This window comes from Saccopteryx leptura, chromosome 2, assembly GCF_036850995.1.
Source record: "Saccopteryx leptura isolate mSacLep1 chromosome 2, mSacLep1_pri_phased_curated, whole genome shotgun sequence".
NCBI classification, from domain to species: Eukaryota; Metazoa; Chordata; class Mammalia; order Chiroptera; family Emballonuridae; genus Saccopteryx; species Saccopteryx leptura.
The window spans coordinates 250,731,416-250,743,813 of NC_089504.1; the positions used below are offsets into that span (position 1 = coordinate 250,731,416).

Consider the following 12,398-nt stretch of genomic DNA (forward strand, 5'->3'; position numbering starts at 1 on the left):
AGGGCCAGGCTGGTGGGAGCCACGCCGCGGAGCCGCGCCCCTCAGCCCCGGCCCCGAGTCCCGGGTACCCTCTCTCCTCTGACTCTCCAGCTCCCAGCGATCTCCCTCTCCCTTCTCGTTCTCCCTCGCTTCCACTTTCCTCTCCTCTCCTTTCCTTCTCTTCCTCTCTCCTTCCCTCTTACAACAATGACGAAGCTCACACTCACTGAGCTCCGAGGGTGTTCCCCAGTGTTTCCGAGTCTTTTCTTCTTCTGCTATTCCCTCCCCTCTTCTCTCCTTCCCCATTCCCTTCCCCTCCCCGTCCTGTCCTTTCTTAACATCTTGGCCCCTGCTCACCCCTTCTATCCCTTCCAGCACCCCGGAGTGGCGGGGGTGGGGGGAGGGAGAGCTCCTCCACCTCTGCTCTGACCATCGGTCACAGTGTTCCACAAGAAGACTCAGTGCAGAAAACCCTACTCCGTGACTTCTTCTTACAGCCTCTGCTCGCAGACACAGCACGCTGCTCAGGGCTGGCCCTTCCTCGCCGGTAGAGGTCTGGAACCTCAGCCTAGACCCCCGCCTGTGTGGGGAAGGCTGCCGCGGGGCAGCGTTTTCTCCCAAGGGACTACGCAGGCTTCACCTAAATCCCTCCCCCCAACACTGCAAGGCAGGTGGTGTTAGTCCTCTCCCCCTGCAGGAGACGAAGGGTGACTTTCAGGGAGCAATAGCTTTGGCCAAAGCAGTGGAATGAGACGTAGAGATAAGTTTAAGGAGGAAGCCGGGGGAGACAGACGTCACGAGGTTATAGCAGATGACAGCGGAGTGGCCAGGGCGGTGAGGAGGTGTGCCGGGATATCAGGGGTGCCTTTCGGGGTTCCCCGCATAGACCGGCACCCTGGTCTCCTGTCAGCCAGTCTCTTGTCCGCCACAACTGCACCAGACTTCTCTCTGAGGTTCCAGCAGGGGTGGCAGGCTTCTTTTGTGTTGTCATGGTGGCATCTGACTCAGGGCCTCCCACGCGGTCCATGAGATGCTCAGTAAACACCTGCTGGCAGGACTCGGCACCTTCCCTTGGAGACTGGCTGGTCACCGGTGCCCTGGGACACTGATGGCCAGGAACTCCGGGGTGTGTTTGGGTTTCATTATCTGATCTGTCTGTCCATACCAGCCAGAGTGGCTAGACCTGTGCCAGGTCCTCACCTCCACCAGATAGACAGGTGTTTAGTTTGGTGATTAATCGAAAAAGAACTTAAAATTGTTTTTGTGCTCTTGTGGTGTCTGTGTTCCCCCCCCCCCCCATGATTGTATGGTCACTTCAGAGAAGTGACTGCACCAGGGACCACCTACACACCTCCCACTTGGCGGTGAGTCCCCAAGATGGAGAACCGGGGCCCCACCCCACCTCTGAAACCTTCGCCCTGTCCCCGGGTGGCCTGACTTCTTGCTCAGTCTCCAAGACAACGCTAGGGAGCCACGAGGGCAGACAAAACTGGATCTGTCCGTGGCCCGGCTAGGAAGTTGCAGGTCATTTCTCAACAGTTTAGGAAAACAGGCGCTTGACGGATAACTTTTGTAACAAGGCGAGAGAATGTGAACAAAACGTGCCATTCTCCAGATGTTGCCGGGCCCTGGAGCACTTGGAGCTGGCTGGCTTCTGCCCACTTCCAGGGGGTCAGGCCACTCACCTCGTCTCACCTCACTGGCCTCTTTAGAGGTTGGGAAAGCCCAAGCCTGTGATTATAGTAATTAGGATTCCCTATATTTACTCGGTGGTTTTTTCTTTTCTGTGCGAATAAATAGTTTGTTCCCTTTATATTTGTTTTTTACATTGAGGTCTAGTTGACAAATGACATGAGAGTAGTTTCAGGTGCACAGAGTAACGATCAGTGAGTCTAGTTAACCCCTTGTCACCAGTGCAGGGTTGGATGGTTTCTAAAGGACCGTCAGAACCACTGGGCCATGGCAGAATCTTCATTCTTCATCTTTCTTCCTAGTGCAAAAAAAAAAAAAGTGTGTCTATGATGGAGTTTTATATCCTAGTGAACAAATGGGGATATGGCAAATAGAGATTTGGGGAGCACCAGAATTATATATAGATACACATACATATAATCTTTCTATGTTTATTCATTTATTCATAACATGTACTCATTCATTCTATTTATATAGTTTTTAAAATAAATTGCTAACATTGAAATTTAGGAGCAATTTCACACGCAAACGTCTGGATCTCTCTCTCTCTCTCCCCCCCCCCCCCCTCACACACACACACACACCCAGGCCATGTGTTAAACGTGAGGATACGATGCAGATAGAACAGACCCAGTCTCTATACTCCAGTCATGGAGAGTCTGGCAGGGAAGACAGTGAGCAAATATACTAACAAACAACACGTTTCAAAGAGTAGTCGATGTTACGAGAAAACACAACAAGGAAGGGAGGTGGGGAGAGGACCCTTGGAGACAGAAGTCGGTCGTGGGGCTGAGGCTTGCACCATGGAGCTGGTCGTGCACAAGGGAGACGAGCGCTCCCAGCCACGGTGGCGGCTGGCCAGTCCGCGGGGTTGAGCCGGGTGTGAGGACGGTAGAGGCTGCGGAGCAGGGTCAGCCCGTCGACGGGTGGGGATCCCTGTCCTCGGTGCGGGGCACATTCTGTGGCCCAAGCCTGTGGACGCTGAAGATGTGTTTTCTACCAACATTTACAGGACAGGGGTGCCCTTCGGAGACACAAAGAGTGCATCATGGGGGAGAGGTGGACTAGGGGCAGTCTGGGAGGGGGGCTGAAAAGAAAGAATTAAAGGTTTTATTCGCTTTCTTTTTGAGTATTAATACTCCTGTCTGTCTGTCTGTGTCTCCAAACTGAATCACTGAACCATTACATATGGATGAGAAGTTAATCTTGGAGAACTGATTTGTAATTGTGATGTGGACTCTCTCTCTCTCTCTCTCTCTCTCTCTCTCTTGTTTTCTTCATAAAGTTGGGGGATGTTTTGGAGTCCCAGAGCGAGCCGTGTTATCACTGGCCTTGCTGTCTTGTCTAAGTCAACATTTCGTCTTTCCAAGAGTTTACCTGGTGAAAACCGGGGTGATTACATAACTAGGAGATGCCATGTCACCTTTTTTGGGGGAGGAGTAGCTGCAGGGTGTCTCATTGCAAAGAAGGCGACTTTCTGTTCTAACGACCACCGGCCAGCCTCTGGACCGTCCCCTCCTTCGGTTGTAAAGGGAATCTGGGCGTTGGGTTCAGCTCTTTATTCATCTTGTTAGCAACACCGTGTTTTAATTAAGAAAACACAATTCCTGACCTTAAAATTGGGGGGAAGGTTGGATTTTAAATCTGAAAAGCTAGATCTCTGGTTTCTCTTTAAAAGCGGGAGGCTGACAACATCAGGCCCGTCTTCCTGCAGGGTGTTGGCCGTGGGGCCTAGCTAGCAGCTGCTCTCAGACAGGTCACCATCTCTCAGGGTGGCCACATGACCCCTCGGGACGGCACCAGCCTCTATCCTGATCGGTGTGTGCTTCTGCTGTCCAGGTCGGTAACCGCTGTCCCAGACAGCAGCACCCCGGCCTCTAGCGAGAGAAGTCCACGTGACCGCTGGCCCCGTGCGTATTTCAGTTCGCGGCCCCTCCGTGACTCAATTCCAGCCCATGAACAAGCTCCGTGTGGCTAGTTACGGGATATCGGAGCCACGCTGTGGGCTGGCCGACACCCTCCTGACCTCAAACCTCTGTTTCCATCACAGGCTGCACGGGTACTGGAGAGCCTATGGGTGGTGGTGGTGGTAGTGGGGTCTTTCTGGGTGGACAACACCCTCCCTTTTTTCCTGGACCATTTGCAAGTGGAGAGGACAGGAACACAGGGCTCATTTTATGAAGATGCAGATTCTAAAGACAACATCTGTTCCTTGTACAACAGATGTTCTTTCCTTCTCTGACTTCTTTTCCCAGAGGAATTGAATTACAGGACAAGACTGTTTCCCCCTCAGCCCAAGGAGAGGCTGGGATTTTAGAAAAGACAAGGCATGGTGGGACAGGGCACGGCTATCTGACTTGACCTTTCAGGGTAGAGCTGTGCCCCGGGCACCCAGGCCAAAGTCACACGTCACCCGAGCACCCGCAGGAGTTAGGTGGTTGTATAGCTACTTTGTAGCCTATTTTCTGGAACGAACTTTGCTCTTGACTCATGTTTGGGACTCATGCACACGACACTTGAGGAAGAGGAAGGACAGCCTCTCAGATGTCAACTGAAAAGTGGGACTAGGGACCTGGATGTGTATAAGGCCAAAATTCAGATACCAGTTGGGGAGAGGGGACTTCAGTATGGACATTACCTCGGGGATGTCCTAATTGTAAAGCGTGTCTTAGAATAAAATAAACCCAGGTCCCGACAATCAAGTAGAACACCAAGATAAGGAAATATAAATCTTAACATCCCACACCCAGGTCCCCAGGTTTCCTGAGCCCCTAAAACACTGTGGTCAGTTTCTAGAGTGTCCAGCCAACATCTCTCTCTTCCTTTCTTCCCTCTCCCAACTCCTGAACAACTGTGGTTTACACAAACAGTTCCTAGTACACACCTTGACTTTTGAAACTTAACAATGTAACTCAAAGAACGTTCCATAGCAGGGGCACATGGTCACCCCCGTGGGCCTCACCGTTTGTCCAAACCACAGGCTTTGTATTTATTTAACCAGCACCCCTGTTGAGAAGCATTTAGGTGGTTTGCAGGATTTTGATACTGTCTATAAAAACCTGCAACAAACACCACTGTGCAGTGAGTTGATCTCTAGAATCAATTCCTTGGATGTGGGGATTATGAGGTCAAAGGGAATGTGCGGTTAAAATTTGGACAGGTGTTGGAAAGCTTAGCCTAACGTCAGCACGCACCGAAAATGGGATAGAACTTGCTAACTTCGGAGAGCTAACATTTTGCTTGCCGGCCTGCGCCAGGCTAGCTTGCTGTCCTGCCGACACACTTTTAACCCAATGCACCAGCTTCAACAAACACCCTTTGATATATTTTGAAATAATTCACGTTGCTTTTTCTCTGGACTGTCTATATCCTTTGCCTCAAGAGTGTTCTTTTGGTTGACACTTTCTTCCCAACAGGAGGGTTTTTTTTTTATTCGTTTACCATAAACGTAACACACCTGAAAAAAAATCGAATGCGTTTCTGTCCTCCGTGTGATGTGTGACTGACCCTCCTTCCCTAGTTCGATGTAGCTTGATTTATTGTTCTGTGCAGACTTTAAAATTCTTATGCCATCAGATTTACAACTGGTGCCCCTCTGCTTTATTGTGTTTAAATTTTGATCCATTAGACATTGTTAGAGTCAAGAGTGAGGTTTGTGGGCGGCTAACGAGTTCTCAGACCTTTGGTTGAAATAATATGTCTCCTCCGATTTGAAATACCACCTTTATCATAAACTACATTTTCATGTGTGCTTGGTGATATCTATAGGCAATTTCCCCACGGACCTGCCCGTCCGTCTGTTGCACCAAATCGTGTTTAGCGTGTGGCTTTACGATGTGTCTCACCACAGGCTGGTCTATCCCCTCATCCTCTCCTGCCCTGTCTCTCTGGTGGCCTGACTTTTTTGGGGGGCTTATTTTTCTATGTAATCTCCACAATCAGCTTTCTCCCTCACCAAAAAACCCCCACAAAAACAACAACAGCAACAAAAAAACACCCAAAACAAAACCTCTCAGTGTTTTGTTTTGTTTTATAACAAATTCCTAACGTTTATATATCAGTTGAAGGCTAGTGGATATTTTTATGGTTCTCAGTTTTCTTTTCCAAGAAGACACGAAGTCCCTCATTGACTGAAGTGCTCTTCTGCATCTACCATGAGTCTTGTGTTGTTGTTTTCTTGATGAGACTTCAGTACAGTTCTTTTCTTTTGTCTGTGTTTTCTTTTTGTTGGCAAGCAATTATCCACAAGTGGTGGCTTTTTCTTTTTTCTTTTCTTTAGCATTACTGTTTGGAGACAGGGAACCGCTTGACACTTGCCTGCGAAGTCTGCACACTGAATTCTTTCGTTGTTTGTAATAACAGCTTTTCACTCACCAAATTCCTTTCTGATTTGTAATGATATTTCATTTTCATTATCAGGCACACACCATGCAAAAATAACGATCCTATTATTTTCTCTTTAAAAAAATGATGTTTATTACAAAATAAACTGATGAACAAAATAGAAACGGAGGCAAGGAGGATATGTGGAACGGGATGTCAGCCACAGCCAAAGGGGCAGGGGCAGAGCACACCAACCAGGGCTGTTCGGACCCACGTTCCTCCTGCAGGTTGTGCGTGCGGAGGCGAGTAGCGTGTGCGGAGAAGGTCACAACACGTCTGCGAGCTCTGTGTGTGCCGCATGCACCATCATTCACTTTCCTAGAATATTTTGGGGGTTTTGTTTTGTTTGTTTAAAATTCTTTTTTAAATCGATTGGTTTTAGAGGAAGAAAGGATGAAAGATAGAGATAGAGAGAGAGAGAGAGAAAAATTCTGATGTGTAATGTTCCACTAATTTATACACACATTGGTTGATTCTCACATGTGCCCTGGCCCCTGGGATTGAACCAGCAACCTTGGTGTAAGGGCATGATGCTCTAACCCACTGAGCTACCTGGCCAGGGCTCGTTTCCCTAGAATAGAGTGAAGCTTTCTGTGGTTCTGATAATGCTTACCCTGCACCTTGTCAGGTCATGTAGGTAGTTGCGATTTAACTGGTGGATCGCTTCTCCTTATTATGCCCCTCTGAAAAAGTGTGTGCAGCTTTCCTATAACACTTTCTTTCCCCCTTCGTGTCCTCTTAATGTGATTGCCTCTGAGTAAAAGTCATAGTGTGCTTTTCCCCTGGGACCTGCACTCTGCACACGATTAATCCTTTCCCGCCCACCTCAGTGGTGAAAACGGTAGCGATGCACGCATGTGTGTAATGATTTCTTCCGGGTCAACCAAGACCCTTGTCTGAGCCGAGTCCAGTCTGGAACCGCTAAGCCCTCTTCCAAGTCGGCTTCTGCCTTAGGCTTCAGCACCCGTCCTTGTTGGGCCTGCAACATCGTCCAGTTCAGCAAGAACTCCGTGAAGTCAGTGTCAGGAGAACCCCCCCCCCCCATCCGAGCACTTCGATATCTGATCAGATTCCTCCTCTCTCACCACCTCCCAGGTGATGTTGGACCTCCCGGGCCTGCCCTGGGCAAGACTCTGGTCAAGTTAGTTAAGCCAGAATCCTCCTTTCTGTCTGATATTTCCTTTCAGTAATTTTCCACTCTGACCCCCCACCCGGCCCCTTGGCTCTGAGCAGAGTCCCAATTTGTCCTCGTTATACTCAGCGCTGAGCCCAGCATTCCCCTGATGTCTCTTTCTCCCGATTGCAACAGTGCCTGAAATAAAAATGTCTTGCCAGTTTAATCAAATCTGTTCTCACTAGGAAATAAAACAACAATAATAAAATAAAAATAAAGTAAAACCTTTTATTGAAATGAATAATACAATGGTTAGTTTATTAGTTTTTTCGTTTTCTACAGTCTGGCAGACATGGAGGGCGGTTGATTAGTATTTAGTCATCTGGACCATGATACTCACTCCTGGGAAGTGATCCAGGGAACCAACCCAAGGCGGCGGGGGCTCAAAGTGAGGGGTGCAGCTGAGTGTGGGACAGGGGCGGCCCCTCCAGGGACTGTTCCCAAATTCACCCGGAAGCCCGGAAAGAAGTCAATCAATGGGAAAACAGACAAGGCACGAAGTGCAAAGAACACTCTAGAAAGGCACACATCTGCACAAAATCATGTCGGCTCCAAGTGCGAGGACCATGCAGGAAACTGCAAAAACGATTGAAGTTAAAAATAAAGAAACAGAGATCATAGGAAGACCGGGACCGGATGGAGAGAGAGGCTTGTGTGCGAGGGCGGCCCCTGAACCTCCCCAGTGAGCCTGCCTGCCATGCTCCGTCTTTACAGGTCGGCTGAGACCTGTCTTTACGGCTCCCTCGAGGGTTACCTTCAGGACAGAACTGGGCAGGGTTGGCACAGCCTCGTAAGGCACCTCGGATGTGGTGGGCGCTGGTTGCCTCCTTCCTTTTTTAACCTTATTTCATCCTCTTATCTGATGGCGTCCGGGGGTTTCTTCAAAGCAGAGCTAAATAATTATGTGATAACGGACACGCTTATCTCTACCCTGACATTTAACGGGCTTGCGTCTGCTTGTTGCACCATGTGAAACATGGTGGCTTTATTTTCTTAGGTTAAAAGGTATCTATCTCTCCCCCTTTTTCATGTTTTATTCTTATTAAGGAAATGTTGGTAGATTTTGAATTCATTATGAGTTTTTTGTTTTGTTTTACTTTTTAACCAGGAGAGAGTGTATTAAATTTATTCAAATGCCTTTTTAGTCTATCTTGTACTCACTGGGTAACTGCTACATACACACGCATGCACGTGCCCCCAACTCATGGGGCAGATTGCCAGTAGGGTATCACACTGGGTTCCTTTCTTCCAAACGGGGATTTAATGGCCTTTTCTTTGTCCGCAGGGTTCGAGGTCTTGCTCACTGCTTCCCATTACTGGCCCCTGGAGCACGTGGACGGGATCCATGAACTTCAGGAAACAACTGGAGGTAGAAATGGGTGGTGAGGATGCCTGAGGCCACAAGGGCGGGTGACTGGGGGGAGGGGGAGGGGCCACGGGGAAAGGCACGTGAACACCATGGAAGCCAAGAGGGTGTGCCCCCTCCTTAATCATTGCTATTCCAAAGCGACGAGAGTGTCCATGTACCTTAATGATTGAAGGGCAGAATTGACGATTCTTAATATTACAGCGTGTGTTTTCCCCAACAACCTTCGGCTTTCAGCTGCGGGTGGGATGGGTCCAGGAGTGTGTTTTCCGGGAACATGGGGCTGGCGTGACCTCTGCACCTGTCCAGACGGACCCATCTGAAATTAACCCAGGGCCAAAGTCTATGCCCACTAAGACGGGCTCACGTGTTCGTGGGTCATGGTCCTGGTCAGCAAAGGTGCCCCCACCTACCAATCAGCTGCTCCCCACTTCATGGCAATGCCACCTAAGATGCTTCCAGTGGTCCCCAACGCCATGGAAACTTGTCTCTATCTGACTTGATTCAGACATTTCCCAGATGGAGGAACCCCGGTGTTCCTGAGCACTTTTTCCCATTCCCATTAGAACTTTTAAAAAAAACTGTACGTGATTTTAAGTGATTCGGGTGCTTTTGCATTTCCATTTCCGCTTCCTCGATCACGCTCGATTGTGTTCAGGGGCTGATGTCCACAGCCAGCCTGGCACTGCCCACATCGTGCCTATGCTGGACTGTGGAATGGGTTTATTTAAAAAGCAAACCCACACAGTGCTGGTTATTATTATGCTTTGCACGCCAGCACGCCGATACTCTCTTCGTTCCTGTGACTTCGTGTGCTCCATCAACAGCCACCTCAAGTTCTAGCACATTGCCCTTAAAAATTTGCAAGTTGAGAAGCATCACAGCTGACGTCGTCCGAGCCTTTGGCCATCCTTAGAGTGGGGGTGGTGGCTCGTCGAGGGATGGCGGTGACCGGGGGTGTCAGAAAACCGTCCCACAGCTCAGAACATTTCTTCCAGAGAGCAGGTTGGCACTGCAGGGCCACAGACCTCCCTGTGGAAGTTTATGATCTGCCTTGCCTGGGTTAAAATAAACCGCTCCCTGTTGTTACAGTGCAATCTTCTCTTCTCAGGGCCTTTATTTTAAAGCCTTTGTGAGGAGATCATTTCCACCAAGTGGAAATGCATTGTTGAAATAGCTCATTGTTTAGGACAGCGCAAACTACAATTTGGGGAGTTATTTCACACACAAGAGCTCAAAGAACAATAAGTACGTTTTTCTCCTCCCCCAACCCCCCTCGTCCAACTCATTGTTGTGGTTTGATCAAGTCCCCTTTGGCGTCTGCAAAACTTTTACCTAGGAAAAATCCTCCATAGAAGGTGATATCATTACTCAGACACAATTACACTGGGATCGAATTGCGTTCGCCAAGGGCATTTATTTCCCATAAAAGTCTCAATAGATGGATGTTTTTCCCCTGAAACCACCCGGATGATGAAGGCCTCATCGCGGCTTTATGGCGTCCTCGTTGTTTATGGCACGAGGCTAGGCGGGCATATTTTTACGTGATTACAGGCTGTTTAGGGAACACACACACACACAGAGAAAAAAATAGCACAAAACAAAACCCCCAGCAGAACCAAGCCATGAGCACATTTCGCTGCCGGGACAGCCAAATGGCTTTGGAAAGCACTTGTGGACGAGCCGCTTCGATGATTGTCACTGGGTCCTCTGTTGTTTCGTGCACGTTGTCATAATATCATGTCGTTGTTTCCATGCCGTGTGTCTTTCTTGTCCCATCAGTTCCTGTGCCATCACCACCGTTCATTCGCCACCCCCACCCCCACCCCCGTGAAGGCTGCCGTGTGGCCGAAGTCAATGTCATATCTCTCAACCAAATGTCCAGAGGGGAGCTGGAGAGCCAGCTCGTTGGGAGCAAAGTCTGTGGCCAGATTCCGGGGATGTACGTCATCACGCTCCGGCTTAGGGAGCCCCAACGAAGCCATTGAGCATGAGCCATCCATGTGGCTGAGTGGGGTGGTGGGGGCAGGAGGGGTGAGGTCAGAGAGAGGAAACCCGCGAGGAGGGGAGCCCCTTCACTGTGCGCGGACGTTGAGAGATATGTTATTGGTTGCACCTGTTATTCGTGTCACTCATGTGTTGTGCTTTGTCTTTTTTTTTCTTTTTCTTGTTGTCCAACCAGCATGGCGAGCTCACAACCTCACCGTGCTCCCTTTCCATAATGCTACCTTTGTGTCCACCAATGACTCAGCCTACTCAAATGGCTCTGCAACCGTAGGTGAGCACCCTCCATGCCGTCCTGCCCGCTGTGCCCTGTGTGTACCCTCCATGAACGCAGAGGCCCGTTCCACAAGGCTCTGGGTGGGTGCACTGTGCCACGACCAGCAGACACGCCCAGACCCGGGAAAGAGGTGGCCTGGGGTTCCGACGATGACCGCTGCCTGGAGCAAGCGTCCGGTCTAGAGGGGGCGTCACAAGTTGCAATGCGCTGGAAGGTGCCTAAGACCTTTCTGGTGACCAGGCTCCTTTCAAACCAGCTGCTCGTTTTCAGAACAAAACAGACAGATGAAGAGAGATTTTTTTTTCTAAAAATAGACATTGTTTGGAATTTCTGGAGGGACGCTATTCCTGGGCGGAGGAAAAGCGAACCCTCTTCCTGGATAGTCCAAGTTGATGTTAAAATACCTCGTAAAACATTTGAGCTCTGACAAACATAAAACATCAGCTTTTTTCCCCCTATGGCTGGAATTTATTTCTTGTTTGTTTAATCGTTAGAAGCTGTTTTGTTAAACAGACACTGACTAGTGTCATGGTAGAATTATCATCTTATTTAATAACCTCCAGAGCCCGTATGTTAAACATTTTTTCCCTGTGGAGCTCAAAGCAGAAGGACTAATGGCCGCAGTCGCATCTGTTGGGCTGGGTGGAGGATGGAGAGTCAAACCAGGCAGTCGAGGTGTCAGACTTTCATCTCTTTCCAGCACAGAACTGATGGCTCATTCTGTGGGGAGCTGGTTTGGCTTCCAAAATCAACCTTGCCAAGCAGACAGTCTGGTTGCCAGCTGTACGCAGCCTAAGTCAATGATGCACCTGCTAGCTGTCCCTCTTGAGCATGTGCCCGAGGGCGGGCAAGGTGTTGAGGCGACTTTGACCCCATTAGCCATAAATGCCTGATCACGCCAGGATTTTATGATCCTCACTTATTGATTCTGGACACCAGCGGTTTTCAGCCTTTTTTCATGTCACGGCATACACAGACTAAATGACCGAAATTCTGCGGTGCACCAAAATATATATATATTTGTCGATCTGACAAAAAAGGGGGGGGAATGATTTTGATGCATTTGCACCCAGATGGCTATTATTGTGTGTGGGCTGTTGACATTTTTTGTTTGTTTGTTTGTTTGACAATCTAAGGGCAGAGAGGTCAGTGCCTCTAACTAAATAGTCAGGTACCGCCTGTTTTAACAGCTCTTGCAGACATGCCCACGGACAGTCCCTGCCATAAACCATTTACGTCACACTCACCCCATCGGATACGTCCGCTGTCGGAACGCCACAAATCCAAATGATGCCAGAGTGCCCAGTGCTTGGTCTTGTAGGTGGCAGGCTGTCCTGGGACGATTTGAAATATGACTCTGACTTTTCCTCTGAGAGTCAGAAAAAGGGATTTATTTTTTTAAATCATGGGTTTCCTCGTTTGTGATTAGGGGCTGTCAATTAGAACTCACCCCCCCCCCCAAAAAAAAAAAAAGACAGAGAGAGAATTTAGGTGTAGCTTTATGTCCACACTTGTATGGACAG

General features: G+C 49.0%; 1 protein-coding gene across 3 annotated transcripts in view; it reads left to right on the top strand.

Annotated features, from left to right (window-relative positions):
• The window catches only part of ADGRD1 (adhesion G protein-coupled receptor D1), a 92,428-nt gene that overhangs the window by 2,702 nt on the left and 77,328 nt on the right, over nucleotides 1-12,398 (top strand). For 2 of the 3 annotated variants that reach the window (XM_066371211.1, XM_066371212.1), the window contains exon 3: nucleotides 8,514-8,597. In XM_066371211.1, the coding sequence (XP_066227308.1) occupies nucleotides 8,514-8,597 (84 nt within the window). Of the gene's footprint in view, nucleotides 1-8,513; nucleotides 8,598-10,776; nucleotides 10,873-12,398 lie in introns of all 3 variants that reach the window. The other variant, XM_066371210.1, reaches the window with a different exon arrangement.